The sequence below is a fragment of the Sturnus vulgaris genome, chromosome 3 (genome assembly GCF_052056855.1).
Source record: "Sturnus vulgaris isolate bStuVul1 chromosome 3, bStuVul1.hap1, whole genome shotgun sequence".
Classification (NCBI taxonomy): Eukaryota; Metazoa; Chordata; class Aves; order Passeriformes; family Sturnidae; genus Sturnus; species Sturnus vulgaris.
This window is the reverse complement of record NC_142245.1, coordinates 91,867,038-91,891,372: the sequence shown is the minus strand read 5'-3', so window position 1 is coordinate 91,891,372 and position 24,335 is coordinate 91,867,038. Positions and strand designations below refer to the sequence as shown.

The following is a 24,335-nucleotide window of genomic DNA, read 5'->3' as shown; positions in this document are numbered from 1 at the left end:
TGGGACAATGGTATTTCTCAACGTTTCTGCAGCAGTTAGACACTGCCAGGCATCCCAGAAATTCCTACAGCACTTTTCTATGTTTAATTCCATAAGACAGCTGAAAATATTTGTTTAATATTGTAGAGTTTAAATTAATTCAAAGTACTTGTACAGACAAGAACTGACTGGAAGATAAAAATGACTGTTCTGTAAGTGGACAATTACTATTTCTTAGCTTGCAGGGGATAAAAATCAGACTTGATGCAAATCCATTACATTTAGCTCTAGTAGATCTGATCTTTCACACCTACCTTGGACAAAGGAATGAGAAAATCCAGTTTATATGACAGAATCACTCTGGTTAGCAATACCACAAACACAACATATGCAGAGTTTTCAAAGTCTGTTAACTGGACCTAGACATGAAAGGAGTAAAGATGCAATTACTTTAGTGGGAATACACTCGGGCAAGGACAGTCTGGAACAGTTTGACCTGGATGTTCATGCTCGTCCTTGTGTTCACACACACTGCACACGCGCAGTCACCAGCAGTGACACAAGGCATGCACGCGCTTCAACAAACTCAACCCTAAAATTCAATGCAAAGCTCACTCGTGTTTCAAAAGACAAATAACCTGCACCTTCAGGCTCTCTGTCTAATTACGGAAGTATAGTAGCTTTTAAATTTCCACTCTAAAAGGATTAAATTCAGAGAGCTTAGAAACAGACAGCTGTAGAATAAAAGCACTTGTGAAAAAAACAAAACTGTGACAGTGGAATTGTTCAGTACCAGGAAATATACTGGAGAAATACAGTCTCTAGAAGCTAAATAGGGCTTTGTTTACTGCTGCTTTAATACAAGCCTAATTCCTTTCCCCATCACCCCAAATCCATTAGCACGCATTGATGTGCTGCAGTGGATTCTCCTGTCAGTTACATTCCCACAGTCCATGTCTGATTAAATACTGCTGTCCACTTCACTTGCATCTAGCAAATCAAAGGGGAGAAAACACAGCACAAGTAATAGGAGTTTGATACTGGATGGCAGAATGCCTGGTACTTTTCCACTTAAAAGGAAATGTGCTCTTGTACATAATGATGTCTTCCTTACCTCCATAGGTCTGAATTCCACTCTCCATCCAATATCTGAGTTTGGAGGTGGTGGCTTAAACCTCATTGTCTGCCAATTTGTAGACTGAATGTTCTGCAAAGCACATGAAATAATCTGTCACAATCCAGATATACATCATTCATAATCGAAGAAAGATAAGCAGATAACTAGAGCCCTAGTGTTTTCTGTGGAACAGCATAGCAGGTTAGAGAAGTGGGTCCAAAGTAAGTGCTGTAACTTCCTAAAGCCCACAGTACAACTACCTGTCCTAGTAGCAAGTATGTTGTATTTTCTCCTGCTATTTTGGTTGAGTATTATGTACAAGACACTACGGGACTGGCATGCAGCTGACTTTATTTGTTCATGAGAGGCTGACACATCCTGAACTAAAAAGGCCTAATATTACCGCACCTATTACCTCATAAAGCTGTAAAAGAGAGATTTCTACATAAATAAAATACAAATAATTTTCAGGAAGCTTTAAAACTTGACAATTCTCCTTAGCATTTAGGTACATCGCTATAATTTAGGCTCTTCATATTTTATTTGGTTCAAAGTATAAGCCATCAACTTCTAAATAAAAGATTAAATGAATAAATGAATGTGCTTGTAACTGCAGTCATATGCTAAAAAACTAGCCAAAATAAAATATTAATGAAAAAATTCTTAGCTAATACAGCCATCCTCCAATTAAGTAGTAGTATAAAAAGAAGCAATTATATATATTTATTAAATTCCTCTAAATCAGACGTAACCTCAAAATGGTCGGATTCATTGGCATCATCTAGATGTATTTTCTCCTCAAACAAAGTCAGTGGGTCTCGAATGAACAAGTGTGCAATATGCTGTGCCAAAAGGTGGTCAATACCTACAAGATGAAAATTCAAACAAACAATTCATACATATCAAGGCTCTAGGAAATTATTTTTTTTAACAAGACAGAAAATATCTAACACTGCAATGCTGCCTCAACCCACCACATCCTGTTCAAGTGATGACTTCAGGAAGGAAGGAAATGATTAAAAAGAGAAAAAAAACCCCAAATCAATCATGTTCTTGTTTGAAAATGGCAGCTGAATATTGATGTGGCAGCCATTCTTCCTGCTTTCTGATGCATTCTATGCCATGTTTCCTAAAGCAGTTTGGCTCTCTCCATAAAAGTAAAACATTGATTCCAGTTTGAGAAACTCAGTTTGATGCATTAGAGACAGTTTCTGTTACAAATTAATCCTTTTTAAAAAACTCTCGAGACCACTCTCGAGATGGATACTTCGTGAGTAGGAGTCACTCTGAGGGCTGCACAATGTTTGTAACAAACAAGAACAAAAACATAAAATATCCCCACACGCTGCAAACATAATTCTTAACCTGCTCATAATGAAGCAAACACTTACCTTCCTTTATTAGCTGCTCGTAGATATCTTTGTCTATTGTCAAATCAATGTCATTGTATTTCTCACCACATTCAGATAGATAACTGTCTATGGAATCATATCTGGATTTACTGATTCTATAATGGTTGTTCTTCAGTGGCTATATAATTTAAGAATACAATATTTTAACAGCTTGTTAACAACGTTACCTAAGTTTTGATCACTAATGACACGTTGAGAATTATTATCCTATTTAAAAAACCCTACAACTTCAATTAAAATTATTGAAAACACAAGTCTAAAATACACTCAAATATAAAGTGATTCTGGAATTACGACTATTTTGTTTGCAGACATATATATCTGAGCAAAAAATCAGTCATCAATCACACATGACTAGAATTCTCAAGAAGTAGAAATGTTTTCCTGATGTAATATACCATTGCCCCAAGCACCTAGAAAGCACTAAACACATACCATCAATTTCACTATGTGCACACTGTAAGAGATGCCCTTAAAATAGGTAGTTGAAGAAATATTTTAAGTACATTTTAAAAATTATTTATGTAATTTTGTAAAAAAAGTGCCTTGAATGGAAATTCCTGCTTAGAGAAACTCTACAAGTTCTGACACCTGGCTCTCTTGATTTAGTTCTAGTTTACACTACTCAGCAGCACTTATTATTTAATCTAGCACAATTTTTGCCTTTTGGGCTCAAGTATAAATTAGAAAGTTTCATCGTGGGGGCCCTTTTCAGCTAGCTATGGAAGACTGGGATTCCATACCTAATTAAAAATATGTATTTGTTAACACAAACTGACCAACCAAGGCGAGCGTTTACACCATCTCTCCTGTATCTACCACAAAGACCATCACATTCCCTCATTAGGGATTCTGATGAGCACAAGCAGAATTTGATACTAAAGGAGATTTAAGTTTTTTTCCCCAAAAAACCCAGACAGCTACTAGGGATTGTGACTTACCTCTAGGCCTCTCTCCTCCCGCGTTCGATCATCCACAGAAGCGGAGATCACTCCCCAGCGACAGTCAATGTCAGACACGTAGCCTCTGTAGAATGGAGATGCAGCACTCAACGCCATCTAAAATCAAACAGCCTGCTATCAAAACAGAGGCCAGCCCAAGGAACCAAAAGCAAAATACAACTCCACTGGAAAGAGATCCAGAAGGAACTGAAGTATATATGCTTCAATTTAATGTTCAGTCAAAGTCCGTATAACCAGAAATAGCTCAACTGCTACCTCCGAAAAATGCTTGGGTCAAGGGTTAGCATTCCTCAAGTGGCATCTGACACTCTCCAAATGTTCTACCTCTACAGATCAGCATTTAAAGAACACAAAAATGACACTGGCAGAAGCACTTTTGAGACAAGTCAGTAAGTATTCTGCTTGCTCACTTCTGAAGTTCACCTTGCAATCATTTTATTTTGTTTAATTTTGTTTGGTCAAGCACCTTAGTAACACAGCTGGAACATACCTCACTCAGGGCAGGATCTACTCATCATCCAGACCAGATAGACACTTTATTTTCATAAATCCTGGTGTAAACAGTTGTTTACAACAACGTGCTTATACAAGGGACAGATTTAAACAACTTAAGCTGAAATTCTCTGTAACACCAGAGGGTTTTCAATACCAGTTGAAAAATTAAAAATTGTTTTAAGGAGCAAATTTGCCTTGTTTTCATGAAAAACTGCCCAAATCTATTTATGAAACTATTCAACAAGAGTCTCACGCATGTGGGAGTGAGAGCAGAGAGGAAGAAATAGACACAAGGGCCAAGAAAGAACAGATATTATCTGTTTTGACGTGTCATTTGCACATTAAATAGCTTTTCATGACTCATGTGGCAACCTAGAAAGAGTCTTCTCCCAGAGTACCCAATTTGTGAGCTTGCAATTTGGGTATTATTTCTTTAACATACAGTGATTTTTGCCACTAAGGAAGAGTTCATCTGTTAGATGTCTATTACTTACCACAATGGGACAAATGGTAGCTAGCTGATCATAGAGATATCTTGCTTCGGAAATGCTGCAAGCCTGAAATGTCACCTGTTGGAAGATGTACAGTTGCTATCAAATTTCTATAATCATACAACAAGCACAGTCTTCCTAGATTTAAAATCAAGTATATAATAAAATTATTTATATACTAAATATTTGTTTGGTTTTGCGTGTGGGTTTTTTGTGGCGGTTTTCCCCCAAAGTCTTGGACACATTTCTGCCCACCTATCAGTAGCATTTATATTACAAGCTTCTTTCCATGCCATTTCCATGTTCATTAGAAGATTGCAGACCACAATGCTTCTTAGGTGAAGCTGAATATATAAACACTTGCCAAAACCAAAGAAAACTGAGTTAACATCTAGAATACACACGGGTGAATAATGCACCTTCAGGAAGTAAGCCAGGAACCTACTTACTTAGAACAACAGTCAGACTCTATTGTAAATTGAACATTTGTTTTATGTGACGCTAATCCTGTTTTAAAGAACATTTCAAGATGCCTTTGATCCTTAAAAACTGTGGGGAAATAAACAATATCTGTGTGTCTACTCTAACTCTCATTAAAAACAAAAAAAAGTTCAGTTTTTTCTGAAAAAAAGTAGAAAATATTATTTGCAAAAGGCATTAATGCTTTGGAAGCCCTACCACAGATAGGCCACTAGAACAGGTAACTTCTTGTTAATATTTTTGTGAAATTTACTCACAGTAGCATCAAACAGAAGACAATTCTAGTAGCAGACACCTTACCCTCTAGACTTTGCAAACCAACACTTTATTAATTTAAAAACCGCACAGAGTGATCAGTCTCAAAACTCCCTTTGTCTTAGCAGTTTATGTATTCACAGATCAGAGGAGAACTTAGATGGGAATTTACCCCTGTACCACTATGGTAACATTATATAGCAGGCTTCAGCTCTAAATCAACATCACTGCTTGCTGTCCTGAAAAATTCCAGTTGTACAGAGCCTTTCCTCTTCCAAGGATAGTAATTAGAGTGTCCCACAAAACACAAATATTCTTCTCAGCTTGCCACTAGACCAAATTGCACCTCAAAAAAGACTATAAAAAACCCCCCAACCATCAAATCCCTCCAAAACTCCTGAGTTCACTGGTGCCTCAGTGATGGATTTTTTGGGGGGTATTGATGATGGTGGTATAGGGGAAATACGGGATTTCTTTGTGTTTGTTTTGTCTTTTAAAATATTCATCCAATATTCATTAAAACATCCCAAATTAGAAAACAGCTGTGCTGTGGAAAAAATATTCCTTCTGTGTCGATCCTTCAAGTGTCCTTTGGTCATGTGTAAAAATGACCAGAGCGGAGGATGACCTTTCAGACTCACAAAGTGATCAAATGTGGTTTGACCAGTTCAAGAAAACCTCTCAGCAGTCATCCAGTTACATTTAAGTATTAGCAGAAAAAAACCATAATGCAAGCAAATAAACCTGGTGTATTGGATTGACCCTGGCTGGATGCCAAATATCCACCAAAGCCACTTAATCACTCTCCTCTTTGGCTGGACAGGGAAGAGAAAATGTAACAGAAGGCTCAAAGATCAAGGTAAGGCCAGGGAGAAATCACAGAATCAATTAGATTGGAAAAGACCTCTGAGATCACCGAGTCCAGCCTATAACTGAATATCACCTAGACCATGGCACTGAGTGCACATCCTGTATTTCCTTAAACACCTCCAGGTACAGTGACTCCACCACATTCATGGGCGGTCCATTCCAATATCTAATCACCCCTTCTGTGAAGAATTTCTTCCTGATGTCCAACCTGAACCTCCCTTGGCACAGCTTAAGCTCATTTCCTCTTGTCCTGGTGTTGGTTGTGAGAGAGAAGAGACCGACCCCCACCGGGTATAACCTCCTTTCAGGCACTTGTAGAGAGTGATGAGGTCTCCCCTGAGCCTCCTTTTCTCCAGGCTGAGCACCCCCAGCTCCCTCAGCTGCTCCTCACAGGACTTGTGCTCCAGACCCTTCCCCAGCTCCATTGCCCTTCCCTGGACTCGCTCCAGCCCCTCAGTGTCTTTCTCACAGTGAGGGCCCAGAACTGGACACAGCACTCGAGCTGTGGCCTCAGCAGTGCTGAGTACAGGGGGACAATCCCTGCCCTGCTCCTGCTGGCCACACTATTGCTGACACAGGCCAGGGTCTATGAGCCTTCCTGGGCACACACACTGGCTCATGTTCAGCCGAATGTAAACCAGGACCCCAGGGTCCTTTTCCACCAGGCAGCTTTCCAGACACTCTGTCCCCAGCCTGCAGCTGTGCATGGGGTTGTGGTGGGCAAAGTGCAGGACCCAGCACTTCCTCTTACTGAACCACACATAATTGGCCTTGTCCCATTGATCCAGCCTGATCAGGTCCCTCTGCAGAGCCTTCCTACCTTACAGCAGATCAACACTGACCCAACTTGGTGCAGTGGAGATCACTCATCAATTATTGTCACATGCAAAACAGGCCTAACTTGGGGAAATTAACTGAATTTATTGCAAGTCAAATCAGAGTAGAATGAGAAATAAAAACTAAATCTTAAAATCCACCTCACTCCCAAATTCTCTACTTCCTCCCCTCCCAGCAGTGCAAGAGAATGAGGAATGAGGGCTGTGGTTGGTTCATCACACATTGTCTCTGCTGCTCTTTCCTCCTCAGTGGGAAGACTTCTCACACTCTTGCTTCAGTATGGGTTCCCTGCCCTGGGACAGTCCTCCAATGAACATGTTCACTGCTCCAACTTTGTCCTGGCACCAACTGTGATAATTAATTTTGCTCCTAGTGGCTAGGCACAGTTCTGTGTTTTGGCTTCAGTACAGGAATAATGTTGATAACACACTGATGTTTTAGTTCTTGCTGAGCAGGGCTTACTCTAAATGAAGGACTTCTCAATTTCCCATGCTCTGCCAGTGAGCAGGTGCACAAGAAGCCAGGAGTGAGCACAGCTGGGAACTGAATTGGCCAAAGGGATATCCCATACCATATGGCATCATGCTCAATACATAAACTGGGGGAGTTGGTTGGGAGAGGCCAATTGCTGCTTGGGGTCAGGCTGAGCATTTGTCAGCTGCTTGTGAGCAACTGTACTGCTGAGCATCATTTTCTTCTTGAGTTTTATTTCCCCCCCACTCTAATTTTCATTACCATTATTATTGTATTTCATTTTATTTCAATTATTAAACTATTTTAATCTCAACCCACAAGTCTCTTCTTTTTCTGATTTGCCACCTCATCCCACCAGAGGCAAGGGGGTATACGTGTGTGTGAGGGAGCAATAGCATGGTACTTGTTTGCTGTCTGGGTTTAAACCACAACAACCCTTCTCATGGGCTACACTTAATTAACTGCTCCAGCATGGGTCCCTTCCACAAGGTTCAGTCTTTCAGGAACTGAGTGCTCCAGCATGGGTACTGCATGGGGTGACAGGTCCTGCCTCCTTCATGCGTCCACCTGTTTTGGTGTGGGGTCCTCCACAGGCTGCAGATGGATCTCTGCTCTCTGCCAACCTCCTGCCTCACCACGATCTTCACTGCAGGCTCCAGGGGAATCTCAACTTCATTCTCAGCTCAGCTTGAATACCTCCCCCTGCTTCTTCACTGACCTTGGTGCCTGCAGAGCTGTTTCTCTTACATATTCTCATTCCTATCTTCACCTGCAGTGCCACTGCACAGTTTCTCCCCTCCTTCTTATTGTATGTACCTCAGGGGTGCTACCACTGTCACTGGTGGGATCAGCCTTGGCCAGTGGTGGGTCTGTCTTGGAGCCAGCTGGCATTGGCTCTGCTGGACATGTGAGAAGCTTCCTTCTCAAAGGAGAAGCACCTTCTCACAGCAGCCACCCCTGCAGCCCCTCTCCTAGAAAAACCTGGCCACAAAACCCCAATATACTTGGATTTTAAGACTAGAATACTAGACATACTACTTGTTCTTTTATCTCCCCTTTTGCCACACTGATGTACAATGCATCAATTGAAGAAAGTGAAAGTAGACATAAGACAAGTCTTGAAAACGGAAATGTTTAGAGAAGACAACATGCAGTAACATCTTGAAAGCAGATGCATTTTACCTGGAGACAGCAGTTTCCCATTCCAAAACCCATAGCATCCATATATATGTAGTCTGGCTTAGCTGCCTTTGCTGCTTCTCCATCATCATTAGGAAATGTTTCAATGAAAGGTGATGGTGTATTCTTATCTTTAAATACTGCATGGAAAATACAGGCACTCAGTAACTCAGAGCATGAGACTAAACAATTATTTTGAAAAAGAACAAAGATAAGACTAAATTTACTCACTTGGCACATTTATCACAACCTTCTCTCCCCTTCGGTGTCGAATGTTTCTGGTCAGTGTACTACAACAAAAGAAAAAGTTTTCTGAATTATATTAAATTTTCTCTTTATGCAAATATTTTTTGCAGCTACTTTCTCAATAATTTTTAGGGTTTCAGAATGTCAACTTTCTATTTATTTTGAGCACTCTCCTTCAGGATGCTTCCTTTCCTAGTTTTAAGATAGACTGTAAATTAATTAAATTAATTAAATTAATTTTTCTTCACTGAAGTCAGTCTTATTTTGATGGACTTCGCAGCACCATACCGATAAAACAGTCAGAAATAAAAGGCTACAGACCTGAAGACCACAAGGCCAAGTTAAAAGGTACGCTTAGTTTTTAAACAGAATGTTTCATTGTCCAAAGTCTCACTGGAACTGGAAACAATTTTGCAGTAGCAAAATCAACACTTTTATATAAAGTTCCTTTAACTTAACAATTAATTTTCTTAAGACACTTTGAAAAGAAAATACATGTCATTACAACCATTTCTGTCTGAGTCCTTGTGATATCTGCAGCAACCAGCTACAGTGCCCTCTATTCCAGTAAAGAATTTGGAGATATGTCTATGATATTTAGGTTGAGACAAAATACTTGACTTCTCAAATTTCCCAAATACTCTTACCTAAATCTAGGATGTTTATTGATGGCTTCATCTGGAAAAAAGAGGGATTTTGAAGCTCCTCCTTCTACTGGTGTTGGCTTATAATCCGGCAGTGTAAACCCAGGACAGCCTAACCTATGTAACACAACAATGAGATCCAAGCTGTAATGAAAACAGACTGTGATTTTAGAATGGTCAAATGATCAAAGATTAGGATTCTAGTAGACAACCAGCCAACCACCACCTTCCACAGTGGTTAACACAGCCTTTTTTTAAAAGAAGCCCCACTAGTCTATCATTAGACAGCAAACATGGACATTTTCAGTGGCTGAAGCAGGAAACGTCAGTACTATGTGGGGTACATGCACATTTTAGTGTGTTAGTGCTTGTTATTAATACTGACATGCAGCTGCATTTCATGCTTCAAAGTTTATCTTGAAGATGCAGGTTGACTGCCAAAGTAATTTATCCAGCCCTACTCTCAACAATCTAGCCCTTTTAAAATATATCCTTAACCAACTCTGTAAGAACTAGAGGTAGTTTCAAGTGGTACACATATCTTAAGTCTTATAACACTTCTAGAACTCTGAGAAACCCCTATGAGATGAATGTCATAAGCAAATAAAAACTGCAGCTATTAGGTGTAAAATGCTGAGAGATATGCAAGCTAACTAGAATACACCCCTCCCATTTGGGAAACTCCATTTTATGAAGTTTCAGAGTCACCTGAAACAAGAATAAGCTCTCAGTACAGCTGAGACAAAGGAACATTTGACAAGGCTGAGATAAAGTGGCAGATTAGTTTCTCCATGTTGTACAGTAAAAAGGGCAAAGATCGTGTTGAAAGGCTCTAGTATTTGGATGGTTAAAAAAAGTTAGCTGATAAAATTACAAACAAACTATTCAAATATCAGGAAACACTCACACTTCCGAGAGTATTATTTACGTTCAATATTGTTTCTTCTTCCTGGTTTCAGTAAGTTGTCCTACAACTTGTAAAGCCAGCTTCATCACTTACCTAAGTGCTACATTGGAAACTGCATCCCTCCAGTCCTCAAGAAAGAAAACAACTTTCTGGTCCAGCAGTGAGGGCTCACAAATTTAGGAACTAGGGACATTCATTTAGTACCTACGCTAGAATTTTTTAATATTTAAGCATTTTCAAATAGTTCACTTTTAACTGAATTATTTTAATTTGAGTAAGCTTACTTCTTTACCTTTCTTCTGTCAGCACTCTAATAAGTTTGTCTTTTCAAATGCACAGATTTTATTATGTACATGTGTACATGCCCAGATGCACACAGACATATGTACATGTCATTATAGAGACAATGTGGCAAAAAACTTCAACCCTATGAAACCTCAGAAATATACTCCAGTCAAACCAACAAGGACTTGAATGACAAGATAGCAAAAGGCAGAAAAAATAAACTCAAGCTTGCCTAGGGAGAGCAATCTCTGAGGACTGAAAGTATCTTTGGAATGACCTGTAAGTCATAAACAAACTACATTTTATTATTTACTGCCTTTCACCGAAGTCCATTGTACTGCCCCTACAGTGATGTAAAAAGTATTTATCCGTATCAACAAAGGGATGAAGAACTCTTCTCCCTTTATTCCCTGCAAAGACCAGGTCCAAAATGTTTGTATGTAAAACTTATTAAATGCCATAATGTACCTGGTAAGGTTGCAGGGGAAAAAAACCACAATTCTCTAATACACTGACAACTACTTAACCACTGGACTTTATTTAAACTCTTATTACCTTTAGTATAACTCTAATAAGGTGAAAGTAAATTTTGTCAACAGAGTGTTCTTAAAACAGCATTCATGGAGCCTTATGCAGATATTCTGGCACCACTGCTGCTAGGGCATGTTTTGTATTGTTCCTCCTCTCAGCAAGAATTTTGGGCTATTGCATTCTGTATTACACAAGAAACTAGCCAGTAAGGCCAGCTGCTTCTCTGCTACTGCAGAGAACCTTTTTTACCATTACAAGCACAACTATCTTCATTCACTTCACTGATCAGGCTAGTAAGAACACGTATAATAAATCTCTGTGTAGAATTATATGTCAAAGGAATGTCACAAAATACTGTTTCTCCTAGGTAAAGAAGCTCATCCTAAATTTAATTTCTTCAAGAATTCCTTCGCAACAATAAACAGGATGAAATCTATCCTTTGTAAGGGTGTTATTAACCCAGAAGAGATGGTCTCCTTTCTAGATTCAGTAAGTAGAGTGTTGTATAATAGAAGTACTAAGCCCGGTTGCCCCAAACTACTAGAAGCTTGTATGTACTTTAGAGATAAGTTATTATTAAAAATAGACCAAGTTAGCCATGTTTTGCAAAACTGCTACTTATAAAGATCACAGTTTGCAAAACAGGTAAAGAGAAACCTTTTCTATGTAATTTACTGTATCAACTCAAGGTGGTAGACTACTCTAGACTTAACACTTTGTTACAAATAGTCAGTATTCTCTCCTAATACAAAATCAGCACAGGTTAGAAGCAACATACAAATGTAGAAGATGCTTATTGGCTTGTCTCATTGCAATAAAGATTTTAGGAAACGCAACTGGAACATCAAGCCAAAGTACTTTAATTGCATCATATTTTTCTTCATTTCATTGAAAGGTTTAGCTATTTGCAATAAGGAGAAAAAGTGTGTAAGGAGAACAGGAAACATGGCATTACACTTCAACAACCATCTCACCTTGGAAATGATGTCACTGTGCAAACAGCCTCGTTTTCTTTGAGTACAGAAGCAGCCTCTTGCCGTCTTTTTCTCATGTTGTCTTGCACAGTGTTGAATTCAGACATGGTTCCCCCATATGGCTGTCCAGGTGTTCCTTCAATCATGTAACTTCCATATTCTGGTCTCCAGAGTGTTGGGTGACTATAATAAAAGAAGAGCTATATTTAAATATTTCTGTAACTTCAAAAAAGATTAATTATTTGTGAGAATTTCAGAAGTTAATACCACTTGCAAGAAAAATCTCCTATATTTGAATATTTGACAGAGGAACACAATGTACCTTCCAATGTACCTCATCATCAGGAAGTGGTGAAAAGAAAGCAAGGTGCAGTTTGGCAGTAATAGTGCTGCTGTGTAGCAAAATAAGCAGGATTTGCCTACACCAAATTGCAGTCAACCTTAGCATCTGTCTCAAGCTTTGTTTCTTGGGGTTTTAACCAGAACCAGAAAATACAGATCACTGCTGCTTTTCCACAAGAGAGGATAGGGAAAAACTTCCCTGCCATTCTTACATCTACACTTATAGTTCTTCCAAAAATGGGAGCGTGCTCCTACAGACAACAGGCTTCCCCTATACAGCCCTCACTTGCCCCTATCATCAAGGGATACAGGAGCAAGTACACATGCACATGTACTTTATGGGACATGGATTACTGCATACACACAGACACAAAAACAGAGCAAGACAAAATAAGCACCCAAACTGCAACTTCTGTGGGCTCACCATTACATCATCCTTTATTTCAAAGCATAATACAAAAAGTTCATGGACTGCCTGCAAGTGTGCTCAATATCTTTCACTTCCTGAACCCCAGATTATCTAAAAGCATCAGTATCTGTGGTTTACAACTTTATCAAGAGCAGATTTGAATGTTGAGCCAGGTTAACAAAATTGTGCACAGTATCATAAGAGGAGGATGAAAAAAAAAGAAACGGGAAACAGCTACTCACTTGGGATTTACCTTCTCCCCCTTTTCTTGCAGCGTTTGAAGAACTTCTTCACCACAGAGTATCAAACGCACTTTCTTATTTTCATGGTCAAATTTTACCAACATATATTCCACCTTGAAAAAGTAAAAAGAAAACAAACAATTAAGCATTAAGGCTTTGTTCAGACACAAACACACTGGCACGCAATTTTAAGCATCAAGTGAAAAAAAAGGCATGTTACACTGAACTTTACAAAGGTCCAAAAACATTACTAACTACGAATGCAGTAAGCACTACTGGCTAAGATGGCTGCAGGCATATTTCATCTTGAATAAAGACTTGAAATTCCTTGAAATTTCTTTCCCTCCATTTCTAACTGGAGACATTTCACCAAAAAATCCTGAATTTGTACTTGCCTCCACATTTTTCCTAGACAAGAAATAATTAAAACCCCATGCAAGTTATATGCGACCCACAAACATTTCACTGTCATCCCATCAGTTACAGTCTCTGCTGCTGACAAAAAAAAACCCAAACCCAAACAAACAAAAAAACCGAAAGTCATTCTACATTCTACATCCATTTACACCCATCACTTGTTGGAGCTATTAAAGACTAGCACTGTATCTCATTTACACCACAGAAAGCTCACAGCTGTTGGTGACAGCATCAGTCCTGTCATTATGACACTCCAGCTCTTGGCATAGCACAGTAGTTTTCACCCCCACTTGATTCAGCTTCTGCCACATTTTCTTCTCCTCAAGCCCAACAGCACACCTCATCCCCAAAGCTCTCCCCCATCCCTGAACCAAACTGCAACCCACACTAGATCCAACAAGCCACTTGAGACAGCACTGCTGCACACCAGCACTAGAGAATATGAACCCTTATAGACATTATCTGAAAGCAGCCAAACCTTGAACACCCTCATCTCAAACCTCCTGATCTCCATGCACACTTGCTGTCAAATTTCCTGTAAAGACTTTAAAAATGCCACCCAGCACAGCAACCTAACAGCGGCTTGGACCTTGTAGCCCTTCAATACTTATGGATACACTCTATCTGCTAACACCTCTAGGTCAGAAGATGCTTAGCAATGTTCTGGGAAGTGTAAAAGACAAACCAGTCCCCAATGTGTTGCCTACCACGTAAAAACAGAAGTCACACATGGAAATGCATTACCAGGGTACTGCCTTTCAAACCTCAACTGGACCAGTGGTGACAGGCAGTGCCTTCTGTTGAAGGCTCTCGAACCACTGCCTCCAAGACTTCCAAAATTATTTAATTCAAACATCAACTTATAGTTACAAATTCAGATTGCAATTTCGCAGCTCAGAACTCTCAGAGGTGCACTGTGCTCCTCAGTTTCATTTTCCAACACTTACTAGAGCCACATCCCTTTGTATTTAACAAACGTGACTGCTCCAGTCCCAGGAGTTCAGATTCGTGCAAGATGCTCATGTTAAAGTTACAGCATACCAACTCACGGCAATTTCTATTTTGTACAGAAGTCCAATGAAAATAGGAAAGCAGCTTGCCAAAAGACAGGGAACTTGTGCTGTGCTTTAGAGCACACTGTAAGTAGATTTGTGATCTTCATGTTCTTTGGCTGCTTCAGTGTCCATGGAAGAATTATTGCTTATTACTGTGACAAAAAATATAATCCTTGGTTGGGATTTGTGATTAAATCACAAGCAGTATTATCCATGAGTGTTTGTAATTCTACAGAATCTGATCAGAGACAAACTCTGGAGAGACTCATCCAGCAATTATACACATTTGCTCTGTGTTTTCTATGATCAAATTTTAATCGCCTAGAGAAAAAAATGATTTCTAGTTTCTGTGCAGATCACACTTCCTTGCATGGTATGTTTTATATGTTTTATCAATTGTGTGTATGATGCCACAATAATCTACTTGACATAATTACAGACTACAGTCAAACAGAACACGGTTGAGCACTGATTGAATTATTGCCCAGCACCAGCCTCTCCAGTGTCACTTGACCTTGAATACTAGAAAGAAGGGACTGCCAGTTTCCTACCACATTCAACATCAACTCCTGCTTTGTAAAAGTATCATTCTCATAGGAGTTGGCCGAATCTAGAGGGGGTAGAGTCCACAGGTGAGTGAGTCACTCAGATGGACACAGAATGGGCATCAAGCTTACCACATGCCTGACCTCCCCCCTACATTGCCTGTGGGAGTGGGTAGCAGAAGGGAGAGAAAAAGGTGGATACTTGTCCACCTTTCCATGAGTATGCTACTGTGATTAGCCTCCTGTCCTAGAAATCCCTCTCCGAATGCAGCTGTAATGAGCTGATGGGAAGAACACTGTATTTCTCTATAAACCATATTGCAAGTTAAAAAAAAAACAAACAGAAGTGTAAAAAAACCACTAAGTCAAGAAGGCAAACCCAAAGAAATTGAAGTGTTTCATATTTCCAGTACAGTAGTGAATATATTGCATTAATGCATCTAGCTTTAGAAACACTATTACTTTTGCCTCCAGAAACGTACACTAAATCTTCAAAGCTGTCTTAACACACAGATGATCTGCCATTAATTTTAATGAGAAAAGAAAAAACTTCAGACAGCTGCCAACAGTTCCAAGTAACCCACAGAGTATCTCGACAACAGAGAGACTAAATGGGCATCCTTAAAGAATGTAATTTAGGCTCATAAAAAGATTTAGCCTACAGCTACAAAGAAAGAAACAAATTCAGAGTTCACACATTTTTACATTCAACTTCAGGTCATCATTTACAGACTTCTCACATGTTTTTTATCCACAACAAAGTTCAGAGAAATGCAGTCAAGCTGAAAGAATCAGCATGCCTCACAGAGATTCCAGTCCAAAGGCCAAATATGAGGAGCTTCACCCAACATCCATAATTCATTATTTTGCTGAACTCTTTGGAGTTCACTTTTCTCTATAATTTTAACTAGACTCCTTAGCAAGAAGCAAAATGCACATCAGATCAAACTATTGATGAAGATGGCTGACCAGCAGCCTTGCTTAGAGCCTGCAAGGACAGTGCACCTTGTCATGGCCACTTTGGACCCAAGTTTCCAGTCAGTGCTCTCATTGTGCAGCAAACCCTACACACCTCTGTCTTCTGGCTGGCACATGCTGCCAGGCTGCTGAGGCCAAGAGGTGGCATCCCAGCTCCTCCCTGCAGACAGACAATGCTCTGCACAACCTCAGTGGATGAATCTCTCTGACCACCCCTGGTCTGCCTGGTGAAGCTGAAGCTCTGTGGTACCCTACCAGGCAAAGGGACAACAGTTTGGCCAGCAAGGTTGCAAAGTGAAAGCTGAAAGTCCAACTCCCTGCCCCATTCCGACACACAGCAAGCCTAAAACAAATTATTGTTCACAGTTAAATGCATTAAAAAAGCAAATACAATCGTAGTTAAAGCAAATACTCAGAGTATCAGAACTACTTATGAGCCAACACAAGGAAAAACTGGTCTTTAGAGGCTTCCTTCCTCTTAATTACTGGCTTGCAACATAACTGCATCTACAGAGGTACTTCCATGCCAGCTCTGCTCCACTCCATTGCCAAATCTTCTTAAGAAGCACTATGCTCCATTAGCTTGCTAGCACTCAGAATGGTGCTACTTCACTCACTACAATCTTTTCTCACAGTTGGCTACAAGAAAATTTCAGGCTTTTGAAAATTCTTTGATATTGCCTCTGTAAATACAAGTGAGACCTTGAACCTCTCAACTGCGGAGAACCACAACCACTCTCCACTCATTAAAGCCAAACAGTTGTGCTGGACTTGTCTGGAAGTAAAATGAAATATGACAGCTCTCTGGAAATGGCTAAGTGTAGAGGGACCAGAAACCATCTCTGAAAAGGCAAGCTCCCAAGATAGGGCCCCATGGAAAATGATACCTTAGATAAGAAATTGTTTGCTTAGAGTGACTAATACCAAGAAGCATCTGCCCCCCCCTGTAGACCCCTGTGTTATTTCTGTAATTTTAGTGGTCCATTTTTCTCTTAGATAATTGGTTCCTTTTCCCCTAGTCTTTTGTAGACTGGTTAGTTATAGAATTCCTTTGTTAATTGGTGCAAAATACAAAACTCTTAAGCCCTATAAAAGTCCCTTTAGAACCCCACCCATTGGATTTGCTGGACAGGACCCCTTCATAGAAGAAATAAAGACTCTATGGAATCTCCTCAACAACATTTCTCAGCCTCTCTGTCTGTTGGCTCAAAAGGTACATGCAAGCCTGATTTCACAAAAGAGCAAAAAGCCTGAATCCGGGCAAGGCTTGCAAGTGTACCTTGTTGCCAAGAACTGCCTGGGAACGGGCAGATTTGGGGTCTAACAGAGACCCCCTCACCAACAACAGGTAAGCATGTCTCAAACTGTTTGAATGCCCGAGTTATTTGACCATAACTACACATATTATTTCTGCATAAGGACTGCTTCTTAAAAATGAAGATGTATCAAAAACAACTCATTAGCAGAAATTCTAAAGAACAAGGAGGACCGAAGTCGCCACCTATGCCACACTGTTGTCCCAAATGCAGCTTATTGCCCAGTATGCAGTGCCAATGTACACACCAAGATGAGGTACTTCTATTTAATCACAGAATCTTCAAGGTTGGAAGAGACTTTAAGGATCAGCAAATCCAACTGTCAACCCATCACTGCCACTGTAAGCCCTAAATCACTAAACCATATTACAGAGCAAGACCAGATGCCTCTTCAACATTTCCAGGGATGATGACTTTATCACCTCCCTGGGTAACCTATCCCAATGCCTGACCACCCTAATGGTGAATTTTTTTTTCTAATGTCTGATCTGAAACACCTATGTTTCAACTTAAGGCAGAATATTTCTTTATTCTAATTTGTGCAAAGCAAGGAGCTAGGTGATAACCCACTAATGCGACTAGCTCCCCTGTCATCAAAGCTTTATACTATTTATACATTTTAGCAAAGAAACCACAGTTCATCGACTACAAGTTACATAGTTCTCATATTAATTCTACCTTCCATTGGTTAAATTATTCTCTTGCTTCTCATGCTAATTAGTCTGCATGCTCAGTACCTCTCTTGAGTTGGTGGGTTTCTTGAGTCAGCAGACCATGGTGGTGGGAATCTCTCCTTGTAGGAATTACCTTTCACCCAGCTGGAACTGATCTCTGTGCAGTTGCTGAGTTGGCTTTGTTAGCTTCTTACTTATCTTGGGAGTTTTGCCAAATGTCCTTGTGGCCTGTAAATTGTGTCCTTTGTGCCCACTATCAGTAGTATGTCCTTCTCCTCAAGCGATGCTAACCTCTACCCCTAGTCCTAAGATCACTGAAGTGTGTTAAGCCCTAAATCTTAACATGACAATTCTATCGACAAGTAATTTATCTTTCTAATGCCTGGACAGCAACATATCATCATCCAAATACTTGCCTTGGTAGTGGTCTGCTTCCTGATATGAAAACCTGCCCTGGCACACTCAATTTAACACCATCATACTAACTACACAGGGAACAAAACCTATCTAATAGATGAGAGTAAAGCCTCTGCTGTAGAGTTAAACACTAAAATCCTTTTAACATTAAAAGTATTTGCCATGAGGTACTTCTGCCTATGAAAACATGCTAAGCACAGAGTCGGGACCTTAGGAAGGTCAGAAGTAAGGTGCCAGCCATGTACCACACTGCTGACCATCCATCTCAGACGTGGCTGTCCCCTGCCTGGAAGTGATCAAGACCAGTTTAGATGAGTCTTTGAGCAACCTGGTGTAGTGGAAGATGTCCTTGCCCTGGGCACAAAGTTTGACAAGATGATTGCCAAAGGTCCCTTACAACACAAGCCATTCTGTGATTCTATATAAACCTGATGACTCATGGACCACTCTGCTTCTCAAGGACGATCTTAATGACAGCTTCATTCTCCTCCCACTGGACAGCTATTGCCACACATACCTGGAACAATTGTTAGCAGTCTCCGCATAAGAACCTTCCTTCAGGCCTGGAGCTTTAAGGGAAATTAAAAATTTTTCCTGAACATCCACTGAGGTCTCATGGATATTGTTCAGTGTTAACAAAAGCCACTACCAACATTTAAGTAACTTAATGCAGTTTGCTTCACATACTTATATATGCAGTAGAACTTTTCACTAGTTATTAAGCTCACTTACGGAAAAAAAAAGTTGTTCTTCCATATATTTATTTATCAGTTAATGCATCATTAAAATACCATCAACATTAAATGACAGTATAGAGGAGAACAAAGTTTTAATAATCTGACTGCTCATTAAAGAACCTCTGCCATAAGTTTCCAGTGTTAGATGGAAAAAGCAGATTATTTTCTGTAGGCACAAATACTTCTGATGGATGTAGAAAATAATACTCAAGGTGGGTTTTTTTGATGCAGTTATATTCTCATCACTGCTGTGATAAAGCGTGGAGCCACAGAAATGAACAGTTGGTAATACACCTTTAATGAAAGCTTTACTGTCTTACAATAAGTCTAGTGCCCGAGGGAGCAAATTTCAGAGGAAAACAAGTCTGCAAGTGCCACAGAGGCTGGTTACCCTGTTTCTAGCCAGCAAGCTGCCAAAATGTGCACTGGCATGAGGCAAGGCATTTCCACACTCAGGAGATTACCATGGATGTTCTCTGCCACAGAAATAATTTCAAAAATCTGCAGCAGGAGAACCAAGACTAAAATGTAATTCCCAAAATGCTTAATTTTGATCCAGCAGATTGGAATTGGCAATCCAATTAAGAAAAACACCATCACCAGCTCTAAAGAAAACATTACAGAAAGCATGTCCCAGAAACAAAACACAACTCACGTTTTACATTACATGGACAATAATGAAAAAATTAAGAACTTTTATACCACATTAAATATTATAATAGACAAAGCAAAGAGGATGCAGAGGCTCTCATCTCAGCCAACACAGTCAGCCCCAGCTAAGCACTCTTGCCTGTTCCCCCTCCCATGTAACATCAGGGCTGCAGATTTTTTTATGCATGACACAATGTGACTACAGAACCTTCTGGACACACCACAAACCAGAAAGCTGCATTATTGAAAATTAAAATGGAGAAGTTATAACCATTTGCATGATTCTAAAGAAATAAGATGTGGTGCATTACAGAAGTGTCATCTTTGACTTCTGTACTATGTAACACCTGAGGCTAACATTATTAATGACTAGGATCATGTTAACTTTAGATTTCTGCAGCAAAGACAACTTTATTTATTTATTTACCTGTGAAACAAAATGCTGCAAGTTTCTAATCTGCCTTTTGCATCAGAAAGAAAAATAAAAAATCTGAACAACAGAGTATGCAACATCAACAATAAAATCGTTCTTGTACTCATCTTTCTGACTCACCCTTTCTCATACTGTTAACTAAAATAAGGTATCTGCACAGCAAAAAGAGGTCCTGAGGAAAACTAGGAATTACAATAGAAAATATCCCATAGTAAAACCACAGCAATCCACTCGATATCCACAGAAGGAAATATACTGTGAACAGAATATTTTGTTATTAAAAACACACAAAAAGTAGGTAATTTAAGCTTCTCTTGTTAAAATGTGAGATTGGGAACAAGGAAATCAATGTTTACTATGGAGGCGGGTCAATATTTATGACCAACTGCAGCTTGCTTCGAGAAAAAACTCCTAAAAAAATCCCCTAAAAAACACCAACCAACCAACCACACACACAAAAAAAACCCCTAAGCAAAAATCCAAACAAAATCCCACACAACAGAAAACCCCAAAACTTCCAAACTGGCTTTCACTAATTGCAAAATTAAATTTTCAAAGAGCATCTCAGTATAAACTACGATGAGTCTTGCACTGTCACATACACAGTGCATCTGGCAGTGCAGCTCTTGGGTAGGTCACTGGTGCTATACTACAACTTATACACATCCCCCAGTCACTGGAAGAGCTGAGCAGAGGGAAATGAAACAAAATTATCAGCCATCATGGGGTTAGCACACTGTGCATGTTTTGAGAGCTTGTGTTTTGTTTAGGTTTTCCCCGATATCAGGATTAAAACCAGGCAGAAAAAGTAGTTTCACGACAGTCAAAGTATCCAGGAAAGAAAAAAACCATGAAGACTCTTCAAGGGCACTTATCTTGCTCAAGTCAAGATTTAAAGAGTTATATTTCTGTGCATCAGTGTATTCCTTTTAGAGGTTGTCAAACAGCATAAGTTGATGCACTAACATCACACCTTCTGACCCAGCCCCAGAAATGTTGCTATTTGAAACAGCAGGTACATACAAGAGATATTAAGGAAACACGAAGTCTATTTGTAAACAAATAATTCCACTGTCCCTTTATTTAGCCAAATAAAGCCCAGCGAGAAAGGGTGAATAAGCAGCCACGTGACAAATAACGAAATCATTCACGAGTGCTGCTTCCCCCCAAGCGGCCAGCGGGTGAGCACATCGATTAAGACAGCTCCATTGAGATGCATTTGGCAGAGGCCACCATGAGGAATTTCCACATTAAAAGAAAATAAAAAATGCATTCTGTTTGGGGAATTTCACTGGGGGGCAGGGAGACTAAAAGCATTTGTTTTAAAATGACAAGAATGCAAAAAAATTTTTAAGACTTCCAGCTACCGTTAGCTTTAATATAGGCACAAGATTACCAAGAAAAGCTTTTAAAAAAGCAATTTCTGCACACTAGTATACAGCAGCAATTTGTACAAAGTGAGAATGTGACATCACCATAATACTGATGAGGAATCTGAATAATTACTTGGAGGAATTTTTTTTTAAAGACCATATACTACTGACATTCTGGAAAACGCAACAACTATTTTTGCAATTCTTTTGTAATAAATAAAAAGCTAGTTCGAAAGTTTCAGATAAACATTAAAGAAACCCCACGACTCACTATACAATTATCTAAGAGGTTTGGATAGATGGACAAACATCTTGCAGCATGTAAAGTTTAAAGAAACCATAACAAACTGTTTACACTTCGTGTCCGTGTAAGTCAATGTCTATATTGGCTTCAAAGCTATCATGTGGCATCTTGTTCCATAGGGCATCTAGGATTTGTAAAATAAGTAATTATCTTAAAAGGACATCTGCTCTTCTGGTCCATTAGGTTAGCTAAGTTTATTGTAAAATGAGAAATGAACACTATCTTTCTGTACCATGATGCTCTCTGAACCTACTCCTTCATCAGTTCTGGTCCTTTCTTATCTCTTTCTGAACATTTTTATACATGTCTAGCTGTCTCTCACCAAGCCTCACTGGCTGTCTTATTAGCAAAGAGATGACAAAGAAAAACTTCCTCTGTGTACATTAGGGATAGTTCCTGTACTTATTTTATGCAGCTGGTGAGCTAAATTCACCATTGCTAAAAAATGCCCTAGATTTTGTTCCTGCTTTTTAAATGGGTGACAGGCAAACTGGAGCCTCAAGCTGTGTGCATCTGAACCCAAATTAATTTCCCTAATATGCAGCAATAATTTTACCAATCTAAAGTTCTACAGACTGTAATTTAACATCTACAGGTTGCTACTGCCCTGGAAACACCCAAAAACATAACAGGCTAGAAACTGTAACAAGACACTAATGCAATAGCTAGTTCCCTGGAAATAATCACTAAACAAGAAATTCAGCTCTTTTCACAGCCTAGCCTTTCATGAAAAAAGAAAAAACTTTCAAGAGAGCCATGCATCTTCTAATCACAGACAACACCTTTGGGACATTCTGGTAAGAAACCTCTGGCCTCTCATAGCTGACAAGGGCTGCTTTGCCTCTTTCATGATGAAGTGCTGATTAGCACATGCTCATTTTAGTTCTCATTTAACTTATTTACAAGGTATAATTAAAAAACTAAAGGATAAAGGATAAGGAGGGTAATGAATTGAGTGTACAGGAGAAAGATCAAAAGAAGCCTAAAAAGGACTGAGAAAGAGGTAAAAGGAAGAAAAGAAAACAAAAAACCAAAACCAAACTAAAATTAACTCAGTAAGGCTCAGTGCAGTGGAACATTTTTCATGCTGCCTCATACACAGCATTATCAAATCTTTTCAAAGGCCTCCAAATTTCACTTCAAGTTTGCATTAAGAAATCAACTTCTAAAAATATGCTTATTGTGTGCTAGGTCCCCATACCGATTGGAAGAAGACTCATACAACAAAAGGGTAATTATATCCTAGTTCACTAAACAAGACTGAGAAAATCAGATTCCTACTTCATTCACATGTATTTTAAAATAAAACTGCCATGTTTTGCCCATGCTTGCTTTCTAAATCCCTTCCTTCTGAGATTTCCTGGCACACCTTTCTCAAATCTTATGCTGAAACAGCTCCTCCTTAGTCTTTGCAGACTGTGGAAGACAAGTATTACATCACATATGCACACATACACATACGTGTGTGAAATGCTGTGACTCTACACTCGTGTGCACGCTCAGCACCAAACAGCAGCAGTGAGCCTTGCCAAGGGCCAGCCATTCCACTTGTCTGATCCCAGCGTCTGCATTAAGCTCCAAAGGGAAATTTAAGCGACATCCGTCAGTTAGAGGAATGCAATCATCAGACAAGAGGTGCTGAGCAGTACAGGAGACTAATAATGCACTGGCACAGAAGGGAGCTTTTTGGGATAAATGCTGGGAAGCAGCAGAATAGGCTAGCATCTGCCAAGCTGCACAAACTAATTGTTTCACATAGTATTTGCTAACTGTACTGGAGTTCTGAAACACAGTTCTGAAAAGTTGCAGGTTTATGATTCTGCCACACAAAAATAGAAAAAATAAACAACGATCACAACTCTGCAACCCCGAGATCAAGCATACATTATTGGATGGAAGAGGAAGACGGATTGTACTTGTTAGCATGACAAGGTCTCACCAGCAGATGTAATTGCTGCCCAAACTTTGTGAGCATTAAGACAATGATAGTAAGGTGGGGTTTGATGAGGGATAATGAGATAGTTCACTATTTTGTATTCTCCACAGTCAGGAGAAATCAATCATAAACAGGGAGGTCAACTGTCAGTTCTAAATGAGGTAGAAGGATGATTAAGAGGCAGAGGACCTTTACCTGCAAATGTAAATTTAAGGAGATCTTTAGACAGATTTTTTTAGAGCAAGTGTTACTCTGTTACAGTCATATTTGGTAGGCTTTTGGCTTTTACCATTGCAAAAGCTTCAGGGGTGCGAAAAATAGAGCAAGTTCTTCAAAAAAAACTTGCCCCAAAGCAGACAACAGCTCTT

The 24,335-nt window shown here is 39.5% G+C and overlaps 1 protein-coding gene across 2 annotated transcripts in view; it reads right to left on the bottom strand.

Moving 5' to 3' along the window:
* Positions 1–24,335, bottom strand: part of GCLC (glutamate-cysteine ligase catalytic subunit) — a 35,159-nt gene that overhangs the window by 7,490 nt on the left and 3,334 nt on the right. The window contains exons 2-12 of one of the 2 annotated variants that reach the window (XM_014869484.2): positions 13,132–13,244; positions 12,139–12,321; positions 9,445–9,558; positions 8,783–8,841; positions 8,555–8,691; positions 4,460–4,534; positions 3,450–3,566; positions 2,488–2,626; positions 1,849–1,961; positions 1,094–1,186; positions 294–398 (exon numbers count right to left, since the gene is read on the bottom strand). In XM_014869484.2, the coding sequence (XP_014724970.1) occupies positions 294–398; positions 1,094–1,186; positions 1,849–1,961; positions 2,488–2,626; positions 3,450–3,566; positions 4,460–4,534; positions 8,555–8,691; positions 8,783–8,841; positions 9,445–9,558; positions 12,139–12,321; positions 13,132–13,244 (1,248 nt within the window). Of the gene's footprint in view, positions 1–293; positions 399–1,093; positions 1,187–1,848; positions 1,962–2,487; positions 2,627–3,449; positions 3,567–4,459; positions 4,535–8,554; positions 8,692–8,782; positions 8,842–9,444; positions 9,586–12,138; positions 12,322–13,131; positions 13,245–24,335 lie in introns of both variants that reach the window. The other variant, XM_014869483.2, reaches the window with a different exon arrangement.